This window comes from Eubalaena glacialis, chromosome 2 (genome assembly GCF_028564815.1).
Source record: "Eubalaena glacialis isolate mEubGla1 chromosome 2, mEubGla1.1.hap2.+ XY, whole genome shotgun sequence".
Taxonomy (NCBI): domain Eukaryota; kingdom Metazoa; phylum Chordata; class Mammalia; order Artiodactyla; family Balaenidae; genus Eubalaena; species Eubalaena glacialis.
Window position 1 is genome coordinate 149,900,527 of NC_083717.1, and position 27,028 is coordinate 149,927,554.

Consider the following 27,028-nt stretch of genomic DNA (forward strand, 5'->3'; position numbering starts at 1 on the left):
GACTCTGCGCTCCCAATGCAAGGGGCACGGGTTCAGTCCCTGGTCAGGGAACCAAGATCCTGCATGCCGCGCAGTGTGGCCAAAAAATACAAAAATCAAAAACATTTACACTGCAAAAGACATCATTAAGAAATTATAACAGAAGCCACAAATTGGGAGAAAATATTTGCAAATAATATTTCTGATAAAGGACTTGTATCCAGGATATATGAAAAACACCACTCAATAATAAAGGCAAACCAATTTAAAAATGGGCAAAAGATTTTACTAGACATTTTGCCAAAAAAGACATATGAACGGCTAATAAGCACATGAAAAGATGCTTAACATCATTATCAAAACTATAGACACACTTCTCACCCACTAGGATGGCTATACTAAAAAAGACAGACAATAACAAGTATGGATGTGGTGAAACAGGAGCACACATTGTTGGTGGAGACATAAAATGGTGTAATCACTTTGGAAAACAGTTTGGCAGTTTCTTAAAAAGTTAAACATAAATTTACTATACGATCCAGCAAAATCTAGGTATCTACCCGAGAGAAATGACAATATATATCCACACTAATATTTGTATATGAATATTCATAATCACCAAAGAGTAGAAACAATATAAATGTCCATCAATTGATAAATATAGATACAAGCTACAACATGGATGAACCTCAAAAACATCATGCTAAGTGAAAGAAGTCACATACAAAAGACCACATATTGTATTATTCTACTTAATGTGAAATGCCCAGAAAAGGCAAATCTACAAAGAAAGCAAGAAGATTAGTGATGCCTGGGGCTAGGAGTGAGAATGGGGATTGACTTGTAAATAGGCAGGAAGGATCCTTTTGTGGTGCTAAAAATGTTCTAAATTTGGATTATGGTCATGGTGTACAACTCTGTAAATTTACTGACAATCATTGAATTGTACACTTAAAACAGGCAAATTTTTTTTTTAACGTCTTTATTGGAGTATAATTGCTTTACAATGTTGTGTTAGTTTCTGCTGTATAACAAAGTGAATCAGCTATATGTATACATATATCCCCATATCCCCTCCCTCTTGCGTCTCCCTCCCACCCTCCCTATCCCACCCCTCTAGGTGGACACAAAGCACCAAGCTGATCTCCCTGTGCTATGTGGCTGCTTCCCACTAGCTATCTATTTTACATTCGGTAGTGTATATATGTCCATGCCACTCTCTCACTTCGTCCCAGCTTACCCTCCCCCTCCCTCCTCCCCGTGTCCTATGTCTGCGTCTTTATTCCTGTCCTGCCCCTAGGTTCTTCAGAACCATTTTCTTTTTTTTTAGATTCCATATATATGTGTTAGCATACGGTATTTAAAACAGGCAAATTTTATGATACACAGATTATACTTCAATACAACTCTTAAAAAAAAAAAAAAGGTCCCAGCAGCCAGTTTGAAGAGGCTGTCACTGGCCAAAGCTGAGAAATGAGCATCAATAAAGATAGTAACTGTAGGGGCTTCCCTGGTGGCGCAGTGGTTGAGAATCTGCCTGCCAATGCAGGGTACACGGGTTCGAGCCCTGGTCTGGGAGGATCCCACATGCCGCGGAGCAACTAGGCCCGTGAGCCACAACTACTGAGCCTGCGCGACTGGAGCCTGTGCTCCGCAACAACAGAGGCTGCGACAGCGAGAGGCCCACGCACCGCGATGAAGAGTGGCCCCCGCTTGCCACAACTAGAGAAAGCCCTCGCACAGGAACGAAGACCCAACACAGTCAAAAATAAATAAAAATAAATAAATAAAAATTAAAAAAAAAAAAGATAGTAACTGTAAATAATGAAAACACATCAAATATCTTTAAATCCATAAATTAACAATGATACTAAGAAACACGGGATTAATTGATCATCATCAAAGGATACTAGTTAACCAACTTATCAATATGAAAACTGGTAAATATATAAAAACTGCTCACAAAGTAATGCTTATATTATGACTACATAAACACTATTCACATCTGGGCCATAAAGTTATTGAGACTATTATGTTCCCTTATTCACTTTTCTCTAGACTTAATAACTGTTTTGCTTTTTGCTTGCTTAGTTGTTCATGTGTCTATCATCGATTCAGTCTAAACTCTGCACAGTAAGTATAAATCTCCTCTTAAGGACTTCCCTGGTGGCACAGTGGTTAAGAATCCGCCTGCCAATGCAGGGGACACGGGTTCGATCCCTGGTCTGGGAAGATCCCACATGCCACGGAGCAACTAAGCCCGTGCACCGCAGCTACTGAGCCTGTGCTCTAGAGTCCTCGAGCCACAACTACTGAGCCCACGTGCCACAACTACTGAAGCCCATGCGCCTAGAGCCCGTGCTCTGCAACAAGAGAAGCCACAGCAATGAGAAGCCCGCACACCGCAACAAAGAGTAGCCCCTGCTCGCCACAACTAGAGAAAGCCCACGCGTAGCAACGAAGACCCAACACGGTCAAAAATAAATAAATAAATAAAATGAATTTTAAAAAAAGAAAAGAAAAGAAAAAGAATGCATTAAATCTCCTCTTAATAAAAAACAAATCAGGCATTTTACTCAATTCAGCTTTCCAGGGACAGGTCTGGTAGAGCCCCTGGTCCCCCTGTGCTGATCAAGAAGTGCTGCTTCCTAAGCGTGCTTCACAGATTCTTGTCTCCCCTTGGCCTCAGTTCTCTTGGCCCCTTGCTGGGGATCCAACCCACCTCCTCCTCCATTCTTGGCTTACTCCCTCATTTTTGCGAGGTACTTTCTCACTTAGCTTGCTGAGAAAGAGTGCTTGGGAGGTAAAATCTGAGACCGTGTGTGTTTGGAAAATGCCCTTCTACCCTCACACTTGACTGGTTGGCTACAGAGCTCCAGTTTGGAAGTTATTTCCCTCAGAAGTTTGAGGGCATTGTTCTCCCAGCTTTAAATGTTGCAGTTGAGAAATCCAAGGCTACTGTGATCCTTGACCCTTTGTATGAAACTTGTTTTCTCTCTGGAAGCTTCTACAGTTTTCTCTTCATCCCAAGAGTTGTACAGTTATACTTAATGGCATACGTTGGTGTGGGTCTACTCTTGATTCACAGTGCTAGGCACTCAGTGGGCTCCTTCAATGTGGAACTCATGTCCTGCAGTACTGGGGAAAATTTTTAAACCATTTCATTGATGATTTTCTATTTTTTCAGTACTCTTTTTCTGGAATTCCTATTATTTGGATACTATACTTCCTAGATTGGTCCACTTCCTCCATCCAAATACCTTTCTTCTTATTTTTGCTTTGGCTTCTTTCTTTCAGGTTTGAGGCTTTCTTGAGCTGTCTAATAGTTGTTGACTATAGGTTCTTGAAATAGTAATTTATATGCTTATTTCTAAAATATGCTCAAAAAGCTACAAAGTATCATCTCCTCCCATGCCTTTACTGATCTTCCTAGTGATCCCCTCTCTCATAGCACTTTTTTACATTAGATTGGAATTATATATTTTGTCTAACTCACTAATCAAACTACAAACTCCTTTGGGGCAGAGAATGTGCCTTATTTTATCAACTCCTAGTATAATGTCTGGCACACGGTAGGAACTCAGTAACTGCTGGATGAATGGAACTACTAAAGACTAGATTTATTCATCTTCTCACATGTAGAATCATTACAGATTATTCAACAGTTGAATATAATCTCAGTTTCCAACCCAAATAGAAATCATACTGACAATATAGAGGGGGAGAAGAAATCAGTCATCAAATTTAGACAGCACTTGGGACTTCCCTGGTGGTCCAGTGGCTAAGACTCTGCACTCCCAATGCAGGGGGCCCGGGTTCGATCCCTGGTCAGGGAACTAGAGCCCACATGCTGCAACTAAGAGTTCACGTGCCGCAACTAAAGATCCCGCATGCCACAACTAAAAAATTCCCGAATGCCACAACTAAAAGACCCCGCATGCCACAACAGAGATCCCGTGTACTGCAACTAAGACCCGACGTAGCCAAATAAACAAATCAATAAATAAAATAATAAAAAAAATTTAGACAGCACCTTACAGTTTATAAAGGTGCTAATATCTCATTTAATATTACAGGCACAGGGACTTCCCTGGTGGCGCAGTGGTTAAGAATCCGCCTGCCAATGCAGGGGACACAAGTTCGAGCCCTGGTCCGGGAAGATCCCACATGCTGCGGAACAAAACTAAGCCCGTGCGCCACAACTACTGAGCCTGTGCTCTAGAGCCCACGAGCCACAACTTCTGAAGCCCGTGAGCCACAACTACTGAAGCCCACGTGCCACAACTACTGAAGCCTGCATGCCACAAATACTGAAGCCCGCACACCTAGAGCCCATGCTCCACAACAAGAAGCCCCCGCTCGCCACAACTAGAGAAAGCCCATGCTCAGCAACGAAGACCCAACGCAGCCACAAATAAATAAAAAAATACATAAATAATATTACAGGCACATAAGTAGCTAATACTAACCCTTTTATACTACTGTTACCTCATTTTCAAAAAAACAAAAAAAACAAAAAAAACAGACTCAAAGTTAACATATTCAAAATACTTGACCACATACCTGAAAACTAAGCATATCCCAAAATCCATCCAGATCTGTACAGGTAGTTTCCTTTTCACCTCGTTTATATTCACAGTTGTCCACCAGTCCTTCAAACTGTTTGAACCTTTCTTTCATAAGGAGTCTTGTTTGACCAACTGCTGTGCGAATAAGATCCTTAGCTAAAAGAAATATGAGGTTTTTAAAAGTTAAAGGACAAGACAGGACCTTTATTGCAAGCCAACCAGCTGATAAGACGACCTCATTCCAAATATCCTACAGTTACAGAATCAAATTCTCACTTTAAAGCAAAACAAAAAATATCTACTACAAAACTTTGTCATACAAATATTGAGCATTTACTATCTGCTTCAATTCCTGTTAAAAATTAGCAATATACATTCTCATACATATTGCTACACAGTAAAGAGCATTCTACCTCTCCTTGTATTTTATAAGAATTCAACGTCAAACAACTCACTGCACATCAGTATCTAAGGACTGATGTGGCAGCACACAAATGACTTTTTTCTAAATAGCTTTCCTGAATAGGTAAGGTTGGAACTTTTCAGAAAATTTGATTGATTTTGATTTGATTTCATATTGATGTAGGTAATTTTTGTTCAGAAAATATTTTTGTATAATTAAGCAATACTAGCTATAGCTGTCATTCATAAAGCCACATTAAAAAAAAATCTAATAATAAAATAGGCAAATGTCTAACTCTCAGGAATCACAGTCAATATTCTAACTACTTATATCTTTTAAGTCAGGTACCATTTTAGCACAGAGATATTAGTGAACATATGTGAGATATGAAAAATTCTTGCTATTTTGAATAACAATGAAATTATAAAGTTGGACAACACTGGATTTTTGTGTTTCAAATAAATGTAACCATATTAAAATAAATAAAGACATAAAAAAATACAAATGTTCCCTCACCGTCATCTGGAATGTCCAATTCAAGCTTCCTGTCCCACTCAAGGCAGTGTGAAGTTAACTTCTCAGTTTCTGACTGGACAATATTTCTAAAATGATGACATACATTAGCACTATGACAATTATACAACGTTAACTTCCCAGAGCTGATGCTTAATTATTTTATGAAATGTGATATGTTAAAATCCATAAATACAATTTGATATTCTATGTATGTCCATCCTTCCACACCTAAAACTTAAGTGGATGGTTAATGCCAAGAGCCCATTTTTCAAGCTAATATTTCTAGTCTTTTCTGTTCTTATTTTTCAGTGGCTAAGCAGAAAGAATCAGACATTCCTTAGTTCTGTTATTTTCCATGGAACTAAGACGTATTCAATTGCCAAGAGTAAGATGAAGCTAAAAACTGTTAAGTTTTATTACTTTATTACTTTTATTACTTTATTACTTTTATTACTTTATTACTTTATAACTTTATTAAATTACTGTAAGTCTCAAATTATAGAGATAGGGCCTTACAGATTCTATTAGGCTTTGCTTGTCCAAAGGCAGTGGTTCTCAACTGGGTCAATTTTTCCTACCAGGGAGTATTTGGCAATATCTAGAAGCATTTTTGATTGTCACAAACTGGAGGAGTGCTACTGGCCAGGGATGCTACAAAACATCCTGCAATGCAGGGGACAGACCCCACAACTAGAATTATCCAGTCTAAAATGTCAGTAGTGCCAAGGTTAAGAAACCCTGGCGGCGCAGTGGTTAAGAATCTGCCTGCCAATGCAGGGCACATGGGTTCGAGCCCTGGTCCAGGAAGATCCCACATGCCACGGAGAAACTAAGCCCACGCCCCACAACTACTGAGCCTGTGCTCTAGAGCCCGTGAGCCACAACTACTGAGCCTGCGTGCCACAACTACTGAAGCCTGCACACCCAGAGCCCGTGCTCCGCAACAAGAGAAGCCACCGCAATAAGGAGCCCACACACCGCAACGAAGAGTAGCCCCTGCTCGCCATAGCTAGAGAAAGCCCGCGCACAGCAATGAAGACCCAACCCAGCCAAAAATAAATTTAAAAAATAAAATAAAATAAATAAATTTATAAAAAAAAAAGAAACCCTGGCTTAAGGTAAATTTAATCTGTTTCTTTACAAAAACATCTGAGCAGGAAAACTGAGGATAGTTTTTCTTAGAAGAATAATTTAGCTGCCTGTGTCCAGTGGCAACAGAGAACAGCTTAATTAATGAGAAAGAGACCTGGCTTAGATCTGACATTATTTAGTTGGATAAATTGTTTATCATCTCAATGTCTCAGTTGAACAACACAGTGGATTAGCTAATCTCTGAAAGACCTTATAATTCTAAAACGTTATGCTCTAAAAACAATTGAAGTGGTTCCCAAAAATATAAAAAGATACTCATTCATAATAGAAAGAATGGATATTAGAACTAGCGTAAGGGGAATTCCCTGGCGGTCCAGTGGTTAGGACTCCGAGCTTTCACTGCAGGGGGCACAGGTTCGATCCCCGGTCTGGGAACTAAGATCTCATATGCCATGCAGTGCAGCCAAAAAGAAAATAGAAATAAAAAATAAATAAATAAAATAAACTAGAGAAAGATAATATTTTTTATCTGTTTGATTGGTAAAGCTCAAAAATTGTTAACATTGTATTGGAAAAGGTATGGGAATTTTCTTGCTATATTCACTCAAAGATAACAGAATGTAATCATTTTCTGTGTGATGTGGAATGTTAAGGCCTTTCTCGAAATGCAGGCCTCTGATATGCTTCCAAGGCATTTAGGTGACATGTTGAAGTTCCCCAAACAGGATGTTAATTTTCAATTCACAGTTAGAGAAACATAATCCTATCTCATAATTTGGTGGGCCAAAGAGCCTCCTACCATCTCCCATTATCCTTCTTTTATAAAATAAACTTTAATTTAGTTCTTTGTGGGGGAAAAAAAAAAGGTATGAGAAAATAGGAACTCCCATACCTTGCTGGGGGGAATGTAAATTGAGGTTCTTATATATTTGTACATGAGAGAATTGAAACATATACAAGTTTGTTGTTGGCAGCCTTGATTGTAATAGTAAGAGACTGAACCCAATGTAAATAACCACCAACAGAGACCTATTAAGTAAATTATGGTACATCCATATTATTGGATACTATGTGGCCATTAAAGAACACACACACACACACAAAACAACATGAGAAAGCTCTTTAAGTACTAAAATGGAATGTCTACTACATTTAACATTAAATGAAACAAAATAGTATGCTATTGTTTATATTAAAATATATATATATATATGTTTATGTTAGTTTACACATGCATTATCTACCTCTGGAAATATTCACAAGAAATGAGTAACACTTGCCTCCGCGCAAGGTTCGAACTATCCCCTGGGAGGCAGAGTTGGGAAAAAGACTTCTCACTTGTACCTTTTTCTACCTTTTAAACTAGGAACCACATGAATGTACTAGTTATTGAAAAAAATCATTAAAATTTAAAAGATAAATGAAAATCACCAAAATTCAATTTCCCCCAACTCATCTATTATATTCAGGTTAAAAATAGTATAATTTTGGTTTTAAATGTCTAGACATTGATACAAAATTCTTACACTAGGAACAAATGGACAAACCTGAAATATGGCACATCATGTTGTGGCTGAGATATCTGATCTTCATTTACTTCAAGTGATGGGACTTCTTCTTTTATTGAAAGGCCATCTGAATTTTTATTAGTAGTTTCATTTTTATTTAAAACATGTTCTATAGATTAAAGAAAATATTACATATGAATTTCAAAGCAGCAACTCATAAAATGACATCCCCCACAAGACAAATTTTTTTTAAATCCTTTAATTTTTTTCAATGTTGAATTTTAAAATTTTATTTCTGACTCAATGATTTCATTCACCACATATCCTCTAAAGTGTCTCCTTATATTTATCTCCTCAAATTTATATTTATTTCCCCCCATCTTCTCAGTCTGTATTCCTTATTCCAACTCTTTCTCTCTCCAGGTATCTTTCCCCATGTTTTCCCATCTCTCCTGACCCTGAGATCACATCCCTGAACTATATGTTGAAAAGGGCTCTAAACAAATGTCTGATAAATCACAATCCAGAAAAGCAAGTAAAAAATTAACTAAAATACAATACCTTTATTCCAAACTGTTAGAGAACCCAAAGGACATTGTAATTTACTTGAATCTTGATGTACTGTCTTGGCAGAGAAAGTTTTACATTTTTGTGCCAAGATTTCTTTTGTTGCTTCAGTCTTATCACTAAAAACAATAGCAAAAAAATACTTTATGAAACATGAGCCTCATATATACAATTGAAGGATTTCAAAATGATGTTACTTTTTAAAAACCTGGGATTAAATAGAAATATGTTTCTATTTTTTTTTAATGTGTCTTTCTGAAGGGGAAAAAATTTAAACACCTATAGTGGGAATGTCCATCTTTACTAATTATAATGAGATCCAAAGACTGTGAAGATCTCTTCATGGAACATAAGCACTCATAGTCTTGGATGCTGCTGAGCAGTTTCTAGTAAATTTGCCGCCAGCCAGTCTTTGCGAAACAACCTTGCTGTTTCTCTTAAAGATTCCAACTGATTTTCCCCCCACTTTGCAAGTTAATTATCTTTGGCTTTAGAAGTAGTTTTTCTAAAGTAATACTCAGCAAAAAAACAAACAAAAAACCCCAAACCATGTCTGAACTACAGTATTATAGAAATTTCTTCCTTCTAAACATTTATTTCTAAGTATTATAATAAAGTCACTTATAAAAAGCAAAAAAACACAAAGTGTACCATGAAAATAATGATAAAAACAATGTATAGGAAATATCAAAACTGTCAAATACATTACTGTAGGCTTCTGAAGAATTTTTTAAAAGACCAAATTTTCATGATTTATAATTAATATAATTTACTAACTAAATATTAACTTTTAAAAAGCACAGGACAAATCTAAGAAAGGCATTTGTTAACCATCTTAGCAAGGAATACATTATTAACATTAAATTCTTACACTTCTGTGTTTAAAGGGGTCCAGGTATAACTGGGTGTCAAGAAAGCACTGGCACTTCTGGGAGTCATAGGTGTTACTTGATAGGTCTTCAGACCATCTAGTGGCTGAAACATAAAATCTTTAGGTGCAAAGGAATTCTTCCCCTTCATTTTTGCACTATTTGTCTTAGATAAATTTTCCATTTTTGATAAGACTCCATCTAGATCCATTCCAATTGTTGTGCTGGTTTGTGAATCCAAAGTACTTTCTTCACTATCAACTTTAAAAGAAATGGCCTAGATGGGAGGAAACAGAATGGAGTAAGAATTTCTCTTCTGGGGATATATTCAAACCAATTTTTACAGGCCTGAAAATATGAAAGTTGAGATATGTGTCCCTTGTGCATAATTTAAGAGAAAAAAATAAATACAATTAAATGTAAATATGGAATCAGTAGCCAGCTAACTAAACCACTGTCATGATCCAGAGAGAGGCAGAACCAATCCTCATTAAAAGGACTAAATAATAGGTTTTAAGCATTAAAATTAAATATATGAAAACTAAGTTGGAAAAATTACCCACCTAACAAATACCTACCTTTTTATTTAAATTATGTTGATAATTACAATGGTTGAGAATCAGAAATCCAATGTTTATTGGATGACTACTATTGTCAAGGACCAAATCCTCTTTTAAAATAACCTGATTACAAATAAATTTATCATATGAGGAAAATATTTTTCAGTGTGACACAGTGAGATTAACCATATAAAATGTGAAGCTTATTTTCTCTGTCAATTTAATTATTTGGTTTTTTTTAAAAACTGAGATATAACTGACATATAACATTATATTAGTTTCAGGTGTGCAACATAATGATTTGATATTTGTATATAGTGCAAAATGATCTAGACGATGAGTCTAATGAACATCTGTCACTACACAAAGCTACAATTGTTTTTTCTTGTGATGAGAACTTTTATGACCTACCCTCTTAGCAACTTTCAAATATACAACACAGTATTATTAACCATAGTCACTATGTTTTATATTACATCCCCAGGACTTACTTTGTAACTGGAAGTTTGTAACTTTTGACCACCTTCACTGATTTCACTCACCCATATAAACATAATTTTTAGAGGTTTTTACATTTCTGACTTTTAATTTTTAGTTAAGAATCTAGCCACATTTCTTATACTTTGGCATAACTTTTTTTTTTTTTAAATAAATTTAGTTATTTATTTATTTATTTTTGGCTGCATTGGGTGCTCGTTGCTGCACACAGTCTCTCTCTAGTTGCAGCGAGCGGGGGCTACTCTTCGTTGCAGTGCGTGGGCTTCTCATTGCAGTGGCTTCTCTTGTTGCGAAGCATGGGCTCTAGGCACATGGGCTTCAGTAGTTGTGGCACACAGGCTTAGTTGCTCCGCGGCATGTGGGATCTTCCCGGACCAGGGCTCGAACCCGTGTCCCCCTGCAGTGGCAGGCAGATTCTTAACCACTGCGTCACCAGGGAAGTCCCTAACTTTTTTTTAAGGTTAAGGAACTGTAGCATGGATTATAAAACAAGGCATTGGGGCCTCAAAATTGTGGCTCTTTTTTGAAGACTCTACCATGTACTATGGTAGACGCTATCAGAAATGTTAGGTTAATTCTTAAAACTACTCTATGTAGGTATTACAGGTTGGAGATGGGAAAACAAATCCCTAAGTTGTCCAAGGTTATATAGCTAATTGGAAGCAGAGACAATATTCAAACTCAGGCCTAACTAAATCCAAAGTCAATGCATTTCACCCTACTCCATCCTATCTCTTAGCTAGTTCCCACATGAAGGTTTCTGTCAGCTGTGTTTTTATCACTTTTCTCTATTTCCTGTTAATCAAATTATGCTTTCTCTACCTATAAAACTCTGAGGATAAGACACCTGAAAAACAACAGTAAATCCTCCTGATGTTTCTTTATGGTTCAAGAGATTTTAACACACGTGTAAGTTAACTTCTTGAAGCAGTTCTATATGCTTAATTTCAATTTTATGAAAGTAGCAGTGAGATTTTCGAAGTACCTAGAAATAAACAGATGTTTATACTCTACCTTGTCAGGTTTTGTTTCTATCTTTTTGGCAGGTCTTCCTTGATTTGGTGCCTCTGTTTCTGCTTCATTATCTAAAATAAAAGTGAAATAAGCCATCCATTTAGACTAGATAAAAAATGCTGCATTAAGGATACAAAATTAATGCACAGAAATCTCTTGCATTCCTATACACTAATGATGAAAAATCTGAAAGAGAAATTATGGAAACACTCCCATTTACCATTGCAACAAAAAGAATAAAATACCTAGGAATAAACCTACCTAGGGAGACAAAAGACCTGTATGCAGAAAACTATAAGACACTGATGAAAGAAATTAAAGATGATACAAACACATGGAGAGATATACCATGTTCTTGGATTGGAAGAATCAACATTGTGAAAATGACTATACTACCCAAAGCAATCTACAGATTCAATGCAATCCCTATCAAATTACCAATGGCATTTTTTACGGAACTAGAACAAATCATCTTAAAATTTGTATGGAGACACAAAAGACCCCAAATAGCCAAAGCAGTCTTGAGGGAAAAAAACGGAGCTGGAGGAATCAGACTCCCTGACTTCAGACTATACTACAAAGCTACAGTAATCAAGACAATATGGTACTGGCACAAAAACAGAAACATAGATCAATGGAACAAGATAGAAAGCCCAGAGATAAACCCACGCACCTATGGTCAACTAATCTATGACAAAGGAGGCAAAGATATACAATGGAGAAAAGACAGTCTCTTCAATAAGTGGTGCTGGGAAAACTGGACAGCTACATGTAAAAGAATGAAATTAGAACACTCCCTATCACCATACACAAAAATAAACTCAAAATGGATTCGAGACCTAAATGTAAGACCGGACACTATAAAACTCTTAGAGGAAAACATAGGAAGAACACTCTTTGACATAAATCACAGCAAGATCTTTTTTGATCCACCTCCTAGAGTAATGGAAATAAAAACAAAAATAAACAAATGGGACCTAATGAAACTTCAAAGCTTTTGCACAGCAAAGGAAACCATAAACAAGACGAAAAGACAACCCTCAGAATGGGACAAAATATTTGCAAACGAATCAACGGACAAAGGATTAATCTCCAAAATATATAAACAGCTCATTCAGCTCAATATTAAAGAAACAAACAACCCAATCCAAAAATGGGCAGAAGACCTAAATAGACATTTCTCCAAAGAAGACAAACAGATAGCCAAGAAGCACATGAAAAGCTGCTCAACATCACTAATTATTAGAGAAATGCAAATCAAAACTACAATGAGGTATCACCTCACACCAGTTAGAATGGGCATCATCAGAAAATCTAGAAACAACAAATGCTGGAGAGGGTGTGGAGAAAAGGGAACCCTCTTGCACTGTTGGTGGGAATGTAAATTGATACAGCCACTATGGAGAACAGTATGGATGTTCCTTAAAAAATTAAAAATAGATTTACCATATGATCCAGCAATCCCACTATTGGGCGTATACCCAGAGAAAACGATAATTCAAAAAGACACATGCACCCCAATGTTCATTGCAGCACTATTTACAATAGCCAGGTCATGGAAGCAACCTAAATGCCCATCGACAGACAAATCGATAAAGAAGTTGTGGTACATATATGCAATGGAATATTACTCAGCCATAAAAAGGAACGAAATTGAGTCATTTGTTGAGACGTGGATGGATCTAGAGACTGTCATACAGAGTGAAGTAAGTCAGAAAGAGAAAAACAAATATCGTATATTAACGCATGTATGTGGAACCTAGAAAAATGGTACAGATGAGCCGGTTTGCAGGGCAGAACCAAGACACAGAGGTAGAGAACAGACATATGGACACCAAGGGGGGAAAACTGCGGTGGGGTGGGGATGGTGGTGTGCTGAATTGGGTGATTGGGATTGACATGTATACACTGATGTGTATAAAATTGATGACTAATAAGAACCTGCAGTATAAAAAAACAAACAAAACAACTAATACTAAACTTTCATTGGGTTATTTGTATGGAAATATGTTAATATAAATGTTTCAGACATTACATGAAATTTCTAAAAATCTTATATGTTCTGCTATGTTATAAGTCATAATTCTAGTTATTACTTTAAAATGTATATCTCAGAAATAACTAAAAAAAAAAAAATTTATTACAAAAGAATGGCTATATTTCCCTGTGCTGTACAATAGATCCTTGCTGCTTATCTATTTGAAGTTCTTAAAATACACTCAATGTGAAACATGCTAATCCTAAAAAACAAAAACAAACAAACAAACAAACAAAAAAGATGGGCATGATATTCTGCTGAGTTTAATCTCTCTCTCATCTCCCTGTCTCTCTCTCTCCCTCTCTCCCTCTCCACCTGCTTACCATCCTCTGTCCTTGGGAAAAATAATCCAAAGGGAAAAAGTCATTAGGTGCTTTCTTACACACACCACACACACACACACACACACACACACACACACACAGTCCCTCTCTCTCTTACTCTCTTTCTTTCTCTCTCTCTCTCTAAAGTAGTTGATATTGAGGTTTTGTTTTGTTTTGTTTTGTTATAGTAGAGAATGTAAGATTTTCAATTCACTTACTATGTAAAATAAAGTCAGGACCAGAATGCTTATTTCATAAATAAAGTCAGTATTTTAAATATAGAAAAAAAAAATGCTGCATTAAAAGTACTAGGTAATTTGGGAAAGGAAAAAAGGCAATAGGAATGTATGTCTTAAAGAATTTTATGATTAAAAGTCACATTATAAAATAGGAAAAAAATAGATGAAATTTCCTGCCAAGTTTAGGCCATCTGTTTTCAAAACAAAACAAAAGTGTTAAGGTATTTTACCTTTTGCCTCTGAATATCAAATATGTATTTATTATAGAAAATTAGAAAAAATTTTAAAAAGCACAAAAACAACAACAATCAAAAATTTTACTCAAGCTTACACTACTCAGTGGTAATCACTATTGACACTTCAGAGTACGTTTTCCCAGTTTTTTCCTATGTTCACACTCACATACATATTTTAGAATTTCAGTCATACTCTTCAGAGTTTGAGTTTGATTTTCTTTGCCCACTTAATATGATTAACCATGTCATTAAGTGTTCTTTCATACATTGTTCTTAAATGGTTACATTGTATTCCAGCAAATGGATGGACTGTAACTTATTGGGGCCATTAATTTTTCACTTTGAAGCACTGCTTACACCAATTCAGTACTTCAACATTTGAGCACCCACTGTGTGCTAACGGGATATCGGGGCACAAAACCTATCTTCGAGAATTAGAATCTCCATTTCCTCGTCTCCTAACCAAAGAAGTACATGATGATTTTAAAAATTGAACACAGGGGCTTGCCTGGTGGTGCAGTAGTTAAGAATCCACCTGCCAATGCAGGGGACACGGATTTGACCCCTGGTCCGGGAAGATCCCACATGCCACGGAGCAACTAAGCCCGTGCGCCACAACTACTGAGCCTGTGCTCTAGAGCCCAAGAGCCACAACTACTGACCCCGCATGTCACAACTACTGAAGCCCGCGTGCCTAGAGCCCATGCTCCACAACAAGAGAAGCCAATGCAATAAGAACCCCGTGCACTGCAACGAAGAGTAGCCCCCGCTGGCCACAGCTAGAGAAAGCCCGCGCACAGCAACGAAGACCCAATGCAGCCAAATATTAATTAATTAATTAATTATTTTTAAAAAATTGAACACAAAGAACCTCAAGTACCAAAACATCCTAGCTCAGTCACTGATCAAGAAATGTTCTTACCATTAGTAGCCCTTGTCACTGGCCTTCTTGCTGTAGTAGGCGGGACTGTTCTGGCAATCTGCTTTGCTGCTTGAGTAGCCGATCGAGTCATTCTCACTGGCGGCATTACAGGTTGTATAGCTGTGGGAACAAATAATAAAATCAAATGTTTGTGGTAATTTTAAATTATTGTTGTGGCAACATCAGAACTTACCTTTTTTCTCTTTGTCCAACACTTTCTTTTCAGAAGCTTGTCTTTGACCAGGTCGGATTGTTCGAACATCACTCCCATTATCAATCTATTCAAAAGATTAGGTACTACGTGATTTAATTGCATAATGAATCAAACCACCACATTTTTAATGTGTAAACTGACCCCTCATCTGAAACCTGATATTGTAAATGACTCAGCAAAAAACTCACTACCCCAAATAAAATGAGATGAAGAAACAATTTTTCCATTATGTACATTTCCTTACAAGCTTTTTCAGAATCCTAGAATTTAGAAAATGCTAATAACCTAAGCTATTAAAAAATAACTGACTATAATCTTCTGAGACTCCTTAAACATACCAGACATGTTTTCAATTCAAGACCTTTGAATTTTGTCTAGAAAATTCTTCTCCTGAAAGAAAGCTCTTTCCCACAGTTCACTCTTCTACTTCCTTAAAGACTTCATTTAAAATGCCACCATCTGGGGACTTCCCTGGTGGCGCAGCGGTTAAGAATCTGCCTGCCAATGCAGGGGACACGGGTTTGAGCCTTGGTCTGGGAAGATCCCACATGCCACGGAGCAACTAAGCCCGTGCACCACAACTACTGAGCCCACTCACTGCAACTACTGAAGCCCACATGCCTAGAGCCCGTGCTCTGCAACAAGAGAAGCCACCACAGTAAGAAGCCTGCGCACTGCAACAAAGAGTAGCCCCTGCTCGCCGCAACTAGAGAAAAGCCCGTGCACAGCAATGAAGACCCAACGCGGTCAAAAATAAATAAATAAATAAATTTATAAAAAATAAAATAAAATAAAATGCCACCATCTCAGTGAGGCCTGATCAAAATTCCACCCTACACCTACTTCAAAACTCCCCACCTCCCTTCTTCTTCTTTTTTTTTTAATCTCCCCCAAAATACTTAATACTTTTGACCATCTGACACACTATATAGTTCTTTTTTTAGTGCTATCTCTCATGTAAGCTCCTTGAAAACAGGGAATTTTGTTTGTTTTGCTCACTGTTATATTCTAGAGCCTAGAGGAACGTGGTAGTGACTCAAATTCATTGAATACATGAAACTTAGCTTCCTCACCTGACAAAGAGGCATACTATTTCCCTCTTTGCCCACTTGACTTTATTTTAGTAATCCTCCTAATAAGTTTATCCATAACCGTGTTTTGAAGGCCCATAAGTTTATAACACTCACCCTGTATGCTTTATATTCCTATCTGCACTTCATGGTGACATGGGATGCATAATAGAAGCCCGGTAAACAAACAAACATAAAAAGAGTGTGGCACAGAGTTTAGTATAGATCTCATAAGGGATGTCTGGGCAAAGAATATTTTAAGTGACTATTTCCTTAGCATCTAGCCAAATCTGCTCTGTCACCATACCAAAACAGTGATTTTGGTAGTACTATTGACTCGAGTAAAATAATCACTATGCTTGAAGATGGTATTAGATTAAAAATAAATTTACTTACTCTGAGGAAAAAAAGTACAATTTGTCATTTTAGTAACAATGACCTACTAACTATCAACTATACCTTTGTCAGCTCCATTTGGTCTTTGGCCTTTGACCTTGTAATCCGTACAGAAGATGGAACAGCCTTAAAACAGTCAAAAGAAGATAAAGTTAAAAAAATAAATAAACTGGCAAAATTTACTTCCATGTCTCATTATGAAATAAAGTTCCCATTTTAAAGTTAAATTTTATCCTTAATCATTTATGGCAAAAAGATACTTGCTAACTTAAATTAATTGTTTTTTCTTTTTTTTTTTTTTAATTTAAATTTTAATTTTTTTGGCCGTGCCGTGCAGCTTGCGGGATCTTAGTTCCCCAACCAGGGATTGAACTCGGGCCTCTGGCAGTGAAAGCACTGAGCCCTAACCCCTGGACTGCCAGGGAATTCCCTAAATTATTGTTTTTTCTGGTTCTGGCTTGATTTAAATTATGTTTAAGTTAAAACTTCAAAACTTACCCATATTTCTCAATGAGGAGAGAGAAGAAATTTCAAAGCATATTTTCCAAGTATTAGGATCCTCATTAATATGATTAGCTAGACATATTTGAAAGGGGTTAGATGGACAAACTAGAGTATTAGGATCTTTTGTTTTCTGTTTATGAAAAGATACTGTACAGCTTACTTCCCTAGCTTTGACAATTTGCCTTCAAATCTCATGATTATACACCTGTCCATTGTCAGTAAGAAAATGGAGACCTAATCACAAAATGTGAAAAAAATTTAGCATGAGAAAGACCAATTAAAAAATTATAAGGTATTTATCAACTCTGTAAAATTTCTTAAGAAACATAATCAGGGACTTCCCCAGTGGTCCAGTGGTTAAGAATCCACCTTCCAATGCAGGGGACATGGGTTTGATCCGTGGTTGGGGAACTAAGATCCCACATGCCACGGCGCAACTATGCCCGTGCGCCACAACTAGAGAAGCCCACATGCAGCAATGAAGACCCAACGCAGCCAAAATTAAACAAATAAAAAAAAACCCATAACAATGTGTCTCTTGTTCCTCCTACATATATTTTTAAGATATTTTAAAATAGTTGTTTACAGTGTAGACCAATGATTGGTATCTACATATTCCTAAAAAGACAGCTTAAATCTAATCCCTTCCAAGAGGTCTTCTTTGATGTTCCTCCAAATATAAACGATCTATCCTTCCTCTAATATACAGAACATATTTATCTGTATCTTTCCACCTTGAACTACAGTTTATTAATTTTGGTCTCTTCTACAGTGTCCTAAGATCATATAGAGTAAATAAATCAAAGATCTGTCAAATGAATCATTGAGATTAATGAAGCCTAGAAAAACAAGCAATATCTTGGGCCTTTATATTATTCAGTTCTTATTTAAATCAGGAATGAGTATACAGTCAATGAGATCTTTTATACATATCTTTAAATAGCAAATCAGGGACTTCCCCGGTGGCGCAGTGGTTAAGAATCCGCCTGCCAATGCAGGGGACACGGGTTCAAGCCCTGGTCCGGGAAGATCCCACATGCCGCGGAGCAACTAAGCCTGTGCGCCACAACTACTAAGCCTGCGCTCTAGGGCCCGCGAGCCACAACAACTGAGCCTGCGTGCCACAACTACTGAAGCTCGCGCGCCTACAGCCCGTGCTCTGCAATAAGAGAAGCCACCTCAGTGAGAAGCCTGCACACCACAACGAAGAGTAGCCCCGGCTCGCTGCAACTAGAGAAAGCCTGCACACAGCAACAAAGACCCAACACAGCCAAAAATAAATAAATAAATAAATTATAATAAAATAAATAAATAGCAAATCACCAGTGACTAGCAAGTTTACAAATCCAACTGATCTGTTCAAACTTCATCCTTCCTGATTCACTAACCAATCTCTTTAGATCACCCCTCCTTTAGCTTCTATCCTCCATTTTAGCTCTGCTGCCACTCTGACCAGTCCTTTTCAGCCTATCACTGCCCACCTGAAGGTGTTCTCTAGACCTCACTCTTTCATAATTTTATATATCCTAATTGGAATGGTCTCATTTAGTCCTACAGCTTAAGTGTCCATTCATACTCCCAATATCATATCCAAAATCCACATCTTAGCATGGATCCTCATGCTGATTTCCTAATTTTTATTCCCAACTGCCTGATGTCTAGATGGTCCAAATAGGATTTTTTTTAAAAAGGGTATTAATATTCACCCACTTAAGCTTTTCTTGCCTTCCTCATCTCTTTTAGCTGCAGTAAAATTTGTATTATTGATCAAACTATTATCTTCAGAATCATCACCTTATCTCTAACTCTTCAACTTCCTCCACCCCTCACCATCTACTTGGTCACCAGTCCTATCAAATTTATCTCTTAAGATGTCTTACATGACACCTGTTAGAATGGCTATCATCCAAAAGACAAGAAATAATAAGTGTTGGTGGGGATATGGAGAAAAGGGAACCCCTGAGCACTGTTGGTAGGAATGTAAATTGGTGCAGGCACTATGGAAAACAGTATGGAAGATCCTCAAAAAATTAAATTTAGAACTACCATATGATCCAGCATTTCCAATTCTGAGTATTTATCCAAAGGAAATGAAAACACTAACTCAAAAAGATATATGTATCCCCATGTACATTGCAGCATTATTTACAATAGCCAAGACTTATAAACAACTCAAGTGTCCATCACTTGAGTGAGGTGCAGGGTAGGTGAAATGGGTGAAGGTGGTCAAAAAGAACAAACTTCCAGGTTTAAAATAAGTAAGTCCTGGGAATGTAATATACAGTATGGTGACTACAGTTAATAATACTGTATTGTATATTTGAAAGTTGCTAAGAGAGTATATCTGAAATGTTCTCATCACAAGAAAAAAAGTTTTGTAACTATGTGTGGTGATGGATGGTAACTAGACTAATTGTGGTGATCATCTTGTAATGTATACAAATAATGAATCATTATGTTGTACACCTGAAACTATTATGTCAATTATATCTCCAGAAAAATGATGTCTTAAACCTATTTCTTCTTTTTAAACTAATGGCTCAGTCCACTTATCTCATCCCACCTATTCTATAGAGAATATTCACAATATAGACTCACAACTGGTCTTCCTATCTATAAATGCTTCCCTTTCTAGACTATAATCCTCAAGTCCAGGCTAATCTTCCCTGAGTATTACTTTGATAATGGTACAACCTCGTTTATAAACCTCCCTTGACTCTCCATATCCTAGAGGATAAATGCCAAATACTTTGGCATAGCATTCACTGTTCAGCCTGGCTCTACCAGCTTTCCTAGTTTTATCCAATCTCAACCTAAATACAGCTACATCAAGAGACCCTGTTTTCACCTTCTGAGTTACTATTATGTCATTCCCACCTCCTACCAACTAATTAAATGAATAAAGGGACTCAGGGGAAATGGTTATTTTAGTCATCTAATCTCCTAAAGAAAATTCCAGTTAAAAGGAACTATTCCTCTATATCAAGTTAGGATACTAAACTTACCTTTTTTGGCTCAGCTTTCATAGTAGTCTGGTTTGAGAAAAGAAAACAAGGAATATCAGGTCTATAAAGACCCACTTTAAATACTCCTCGTTTAGCTTTCTCTCTCTGCTCTTTCAATTTTTGAAGCTGCTTTTCTTCTTTGTATTTTTGGAGCATTTGTTTTCGTTGATCACCTAGAATAGTTTTCACTGACTCTAAGTAGGAAAAAGAAAAAAAGAAAAAAACAATATATAAAACATTTCAGATAAAAAGGCAAACATCTTAACTTCTAACTTCAACTGTTGCTAAGAAATGCTTTTAGTAACTTCTTGTTAATTCCTTAGCACTTCAAGTTATTTCCACCCCTATTTTAAAATTCCTATTTCTTTCACCTTCATTTGTTCAAATATATAACTGTTTACTATGTACTAGGCGTGTATTACTTCACTTTTAAATTAATTAGCTTCTATGATAGCCTCCAAGCTGACCTCCAGCGATTCTCACCTCCCGGTAGACATGCCTTGTGTCATCCCCTCCCATACTGAATAGGGCTGACCTGTGTAACCCGGAAAGTACTGTGGAAATGATACAGAACGACTCCCACAACTAGGTCATTAAAGACATCGCAGCTTTTGCCCTGCTCTCTCTTGGATCACTTGCTCTAGGGGGAAGCCAGTGGCCACGTGGAACCTTAAGGAGACTCAAGCGGCCCCATGGAGATGTCCACATGACAAAGAACTAAGGCCTCCTGCCAAAAGCCAGCATCATCTTGCTGGTAATGTGAATGAGTCACCTTAGAAGCAGATCCTTTACAATAATCAAAACAGGGACTTCTCCGGTGGTCCAGTGGTTAAGACTCCCAATACAGGGGGCCTGGGTTCAATCCCTGGTCGTGGAACTAATATCCCACATACCGCAATTAAGCCTGTGCACCGCAACTAGAGAAGCCCATGTGCCGCAACTAAGAAGCCCGCATGCCGCAACTAAATAAACCGCGTGCCGCGACTAAGACCCGGCGCAGCCAAAAAAAAAAAAAAAAGCCAGTGTCCTTATAATGATGGCCCTCAGGGCTCTATGGGAGCTAACCTATTTGCCTTCTCTAGCCATGCTTACCTACTTGCTTTCTCTGGAACATACCAGACCCACTCCCACCTCCAGGCCTTCGCAAATGAGGAATAAAAGATATTCTAATAGCATATTGACAAGGTTAAATTTTGTTTGAAAGATTTTGGTCGAGGAAAGAAGCATTTGAGAGGGTACGAGGAGAGGCAAGGAGACAACTCAGAAGGTAATGTCACCTCTTCTCAGACAGAAAATGTCTAGTTCTTCCTTCAAAGGCCATCCTATATAATCCTACGACCCAGTGTTCATTTTCTCTGAACTCCTAAGAGATGTTATTCTTTACTCTATCCCCCTCAACCACCAACCCACTTCCTTTGACCTTCAAACATAAACTGATCACTTCATCTCAAAAACAAAAAAGTACCCTAAGACACTTTAATCCAATTCCTTTCTCTCACTTTTCTTTAGAATCACAAAAATGACAAATCTGGAAGAAATAGTTTAGCCCAACCTCCCCTTTTACAGAAGCAATTAAGCTGAATATGTTGAGTGTCTTGTATGTGTCACACATTACACTGGTTCTGGAAAAATGATAAAACTGAAGTAGTGAACACGTAAAACAACTTGACATCTCATTTCTTTCTCTATAAAACTTCTAAGACTTCATCTTTCTGCCATTTCTTCACAATTTATCCTTGCTTTATTTCACTGCAATCTAGCTCCTAGTGCCTGCTATATAAACACAACTAAATAGGAGTCCAATAAGTCCTTCCGATTAAATGCATGTCATTTCCTAGTTCTCTTCCTTCTTTTCTATAGCATCCCTTGCCTTCTAAGACATTCATTTTTATTATTTTTATCTCTTGCTGAGATCATTCTCCTTTCTGGTTGGTTCTTTCCCTACTAATTACCCCAAATCCTTTTGGGCAAACTACAGGGATGAATCCTTTGCTCTTCCCTCTAAGAAGTGTTCCCATTGGCAAAGTATCCTTACTTCATGGATACTTCAATCAATTCTATTTTTATGTCCCTTATCAATTTATCTTGTCAATATTTATCTTATCCAAGCTCCAGAATAAGAACTTTAGGATTCCTGTAAGGCCATATAGGTAAAAAGTGTTATAATACTCCATAGGTGAATAGCTTTAGCCTAGCTAGGACGTTCACAGCCTTTACTTGAGTGCTTTTTATTGGGGGGGGGGGGGAGGGGGGCATGCCAGGCAGCCTGCAGGATCTTAGTTCCCCGACCAGGGATCAAACCCGGGCCCCTGGCAGTGGAAGTGTGGAGTCCTAACTACTGGACCATCAGGGAATTCCCAACACAGCCTTTACTTGAAATAGACAGTATTTAGTTGTAGAAAACACCAAGTTATTTAGAATGGCATTTCAAAACTCCATTCTTCCGGTCAGGGTTTTTTTTTTTTTAATTGATTGATTGATTGCTATGTTGGGTCTTCGTTTCTGTGCGAGGGCTTTCTCTAGTTGCGGCAAGCGGGGGCCATTCTTCATCGTGGTGCGCGGGCCTCTCACTATCGTGGCCTCTCTTGTTGCGGAGCACAGGCTCCAGATGCGCAGGCTCAGTAGCTGTGGCTCACGGGTCTAGTTGCTCCGCGGCATGTGAGATCTTCCCAGACCAGGGCGCGAACCCATGTCCCCTGCATTAGCAGGCAGATTCTCAACCACTGCGCCACCAGGGAAGCCCAGGGTTTTTTTTAACCTCAGGTATTAAACCAACTTTTATTCACTCTTCAAACACTTGAAATTACAATAGACTTTTACTTACTTGTCTTGACATCGGCCTTTTCTGGAACAAGCTCATGAGATGTCTCATCTAATTCAAGAAGAATTCTACCTTCCAAGGTTGGAACGTTGACATCTTTCAAACCAAAGTGTCTATTTCGTTCATATTCCTTATGTCTGTTTGCTTTCTGGGACAGTGATTTCCTATGAGCAATTTTAGTTCTAATCATGTCAGTACTTAATTCCTTTCTGTGTCGACTGGCAAAATGTGATGAAGCCATCCTATCAGGAAAAAGAGAGAAAGACCAACTTACATGGAATTTCATTTGATTATTTAAAAAGTTAGGATTCCAGTTCACCTCCTACCCCAGAGTCTTCTGAAATAAAAATATTAAAATACAGCTCTCTGGGCTCAGACCTAGGTTGTGGCAACATGGCTAAACGCACCAAGAAGGTCAGAATCGTGGGTAAATATGGAACCCATTATGGTGCCTCCCTCAGGAAAATGGTGAAGAAAATTGAAATCAGCCAGCACGCCTAGCACACTTGCTCCTGTGGCAAAACCAAGATGAAGAGACAAGCTGTGGGCATTTGGCATTTCCTGCATGAAAACGGTGGCTGATGGTGCCTGGGCCTACAACACCACTTCTGCCGTCACAGTAAAGTCACCAGAAGACTGAAGGAACTGAAGGACCAGTAGCAGGCCACCATTTGAAACATTGCTAGCCTATAATAAATGGGTTAATTTATGTAACAAAAAAAAATACAAAATGGAATAAATATGTGACTGAAGAGTGGGAAGGAGGTTATCAAAAGATAAAACACTACAACCTATTTTGGGGTTCTGAACAGGAACTTGCTTGACAGATGAAGTGAAGCCCAGGAAGCTAAAGTCCAGAATATAAATAAGAGGGTCTAGGCTTACCATAGAGAACACTGCAAAATATAGTAGGAAGTAAAGGTGAAAATAGGGATATAGTATACAGAATAGTTTCCTTAACTTTCCCCTGGTGATGAATGCAGGCAGGCTGGCATTTTTTCTCAAGCCAAAAAAACAAAACAAACAAAACACACAAGATGCCTATTAGGAAGGTAGGAATGATAAATAGGCAGTTAGATATACGAGACTGAGAAAAAGAAGGGTTTTCAGAAGTACCATGGTGATGCAGAAGGATAATCATATCAGTTTGCCCTGGTGAGGGCAGAATAAAATTATTTTCGGCCATGTAAGAAATCATACAGTTTACTTGGCATATACTCTTTTCTTAGAAAGATCCTTGGGAGAACAAGAAAGACAATGTCATGAGTTCCAAGAAACCGTGGATCCAACTGAGGAAAAGAGTAAAGGAAAGTGAAAAGTCTAAAGGCATCTCCTATTCAGCTGGTATGGAGAACAACCAAGCCAAACTGGAGAAAGAGGACTGATTCTCCAGGGAAAAGTCTTGCCAGCTTAAAAGAGAAGGGGGAAAAAAAAAAAAGGACGGAGGTCTGCCATTAGGAAGTTAGGGCAGGAATAAAGAGGTAGACATAGAGAATGGACTTGAGGACATGGGGTGGGAGGGGGAAGCTGGGGCGAAGTGAGAGTAGCATCGACATATATACACTACCGAATGTAAAATAGTTAGCTAGTGGGAAGCAGCAGCATAGCACAGGGAGATCAGCTCGTGCTTTGTGAACACCTAGAGGGGTGGGATAGGGAGGGTGGGAGGGAGGCTCAAGAGGGAGGGGATATATGTATGCATATGGCTGATTCGCTTTGCTGTGAAACAGAAACTAACACAGTATTGTGAAGCAATTATACTCCAATAAAGATCTATTAAAAAAAAAAAAGATATAAGCACACTATACCTTCAACAACAAGAAGAGAGTCCACTAGAAAAATGCAGATAAAAAAACTGCACAAGAAATGCAACAAATTAAAATGTTATATGATTTTAGGCAATCAACAGAGTATAAAAATATGAGAATTGGGGAGCTTCCCTGGTGGCGCAGTGGTTGAGAGTCTGCCTGCCAGTGCAGGGGACACGGGTTCGAGCCCGGGTCTGGGAAGATCCCACATGCCGCGGAGCAACTAAGCCCGTGAGCCACAGCTACTGAGCCTGCGCGTCTGGGGCCTGTGCTCCGCAACGGGAGAGGCCGCGATAGTGAGAGGCCCGCGCACCGCGATGAAGAGTGGCCCCCGCTCGCCGCAACTAGAGAAAGCCCTCGCACAGAAACGAAGACCCAACGCAGCCAAAAGTAAATAAATTAATTAATTTAAAAAAAAATTCTATGAGAACTAAGTTTAAAAAAAAAAAAACAAACATGAGAATTCATCTGACCTGGATGCTAATAACATTCTCCTTTAAGGGCCCAGGGGAAGTGACAAAGGACTGTGCTCTTTTTTATCAAGAACTCTCCTCTACTATTTGATTTGCCACTTCTCGCAAATATTAAAGAAAAATTAAAATTACGTATTAGGTATTTAAAAATACAGCATAGAACTATACACGGCAAAGAGAGATAGAGAGAACGAACACCGAAGGCATATTTAATTATCACCTAAACCCTAAAAGGTATTTAGTATAACTGTCGTTATACAGATGAGGTAAATTAACTGCCCACATTTGCACAGCTAAAAGGTAGTGAAGCTGGAATCCCAAGCCAGGCAGCCTGGCTCTTCACACACATCTAAGTTCTCTTTTTTGGCTGACTGGAGTTTCTTCCAGCTTGAAAGTCTAGAATGCCTTAGTTTTGCTTGCCAAGGTTGTCAACCCAGGCGTTTTCAGTTGTCACAGAACCTGGAAAGAGCCACTGGAATAATGTTGGGGCCAAAAGCCAATAACGCCCCGGTGGTGAAATGATGCTGCTACACAGATCATGGCAACAAATATTTACTCTTCCGAAGGACTGCGTCATCAGTTTCGGGAAGGACAGGTAACACGGTCCTAAGAGGAGCCTCCCTGAGCGGCGTCCAGCTCGCAGCCGCCGGTCCTCAGACCCTTCTAGACCTTCTAGAAGGAAGCGGACAAGCGCCCTCCCCCAGCTCCCCAGCATCCACCTACCTGAGGCAGCTTCTAGCGTGAAACCTCAACCAAACTAAAAGTAAAGGAACCCTCTGGGCCTGGAAGACCACCGCCGCCTCCGAAGAAGGAACGCCTACAAGACTCGGCAAAATTCAAACTTCCCTCACCGAACTTCTGATTGGAGGTATTTTAAGCAACACTTCCGGTAAAAGTACCCGCCTCTTCCCTTCTACGAGGCTTGCGATTGGTTCGCTCTTGCCATATTTGAATTGATTGAAAGGTGAACCCTGTTCAAAGGGTGGCTGTGAGCGGAATCAATGGGCGGGTCCGCGATGCGATATTGATGAGGGGCGGAGCGGTGGGAGTGCTGTGGCTGGCGAGGAGCTACAGTGGCCGGCGGTTGACAGCGGGCTACGCCTGAAACCGCTCTGGAGTTCCCGGGGCCTCGCGGGTAGCCGAGAAAAGACAGAGGAACTCGGACGGAGGAGAGGGGACTCAGAGTCTGCAGGGCTTTTTAATGTCCTTATTTAATTACATAAATCCAGCAGAGCTTATTGGAATATTTTCTTCACTTAACGTTTTAAAGAAAGGGCTTATTACTACATGAAATTTCTCCTTACATCTTTTACTGTTACATTTCAGCGTTACCAGTCTTTTTTTTTTTTTCTCGTCCTTTTTTTTTTTTTTAAATAGAGGTAAAATTATCAAATACAGTGAAAAG

General features: G+C 38.5%; 1 protein-coding gene and 1 pseudogene across 1 annotated transcript in view; one reads left to right on the forward strand and one right to left on the reverse strand.

Annotated features, from left to right (window-relative positions):
* DLGAP5 (DLG associated protein 5) overlaps positions 1-26,387 on the reverse strand; it is a 41,276-nt gene extending 14,889 nt beyond the window's left edge. The window contains exons 1-12 of the mRNA XM_061182591.1: positions 26,347-26,387; positions 23,346-23,584; positions 20,522-20,715; positions 17,076-17,138; positions 15,526-15,610; positions 15,333-15,452; positions 11,575-11,645; positions 9,505-9,779; positions 8,628-8,752; positions 8,106-8,235; positions 5,467-5,552; positions 4,543-4,703 (exon numbers count right to left, since the gene is read on the reverse strand). Of these exons, the coding sequence (XP_061038574.1) occupies positions 4,543-4,703; positions 5,467-5,552; positions 8,106-8,235; positions 8,628-8,752; positions 9,505-9,779; positions 11,575-11,645; positions 15,333-15,452; positions 15,526-15,610; positions 17,076-17,138; positions 20,522-20,715; positions 23,346-23,583 (1,548 nt within the window). The 5' untranslated portion in view covers position 23,584; positions 26,347-26,387. The remainder of the gene's footprint in view (positions 1-4,542; positions 4,704-5,466; positions 5,553-8,105; positions 8,236-8,627; positions 8,753-9,504; positions 9,780-11,574; positions 11,646-15,332; positions 15,453-15,525; positions 15,611-17,075; positions 17,139-20,521; positions 20,716-23,345; positions 23,585-26,346) is intronic.
* LOC133085499 (large ribosomal subunit protein eL43-like) lies at positions 23,736-24,002 on the forward strand (annotated as a pseudogene).
* Positions 26,388-27,028: the final 641 nt, after the last annotated feature.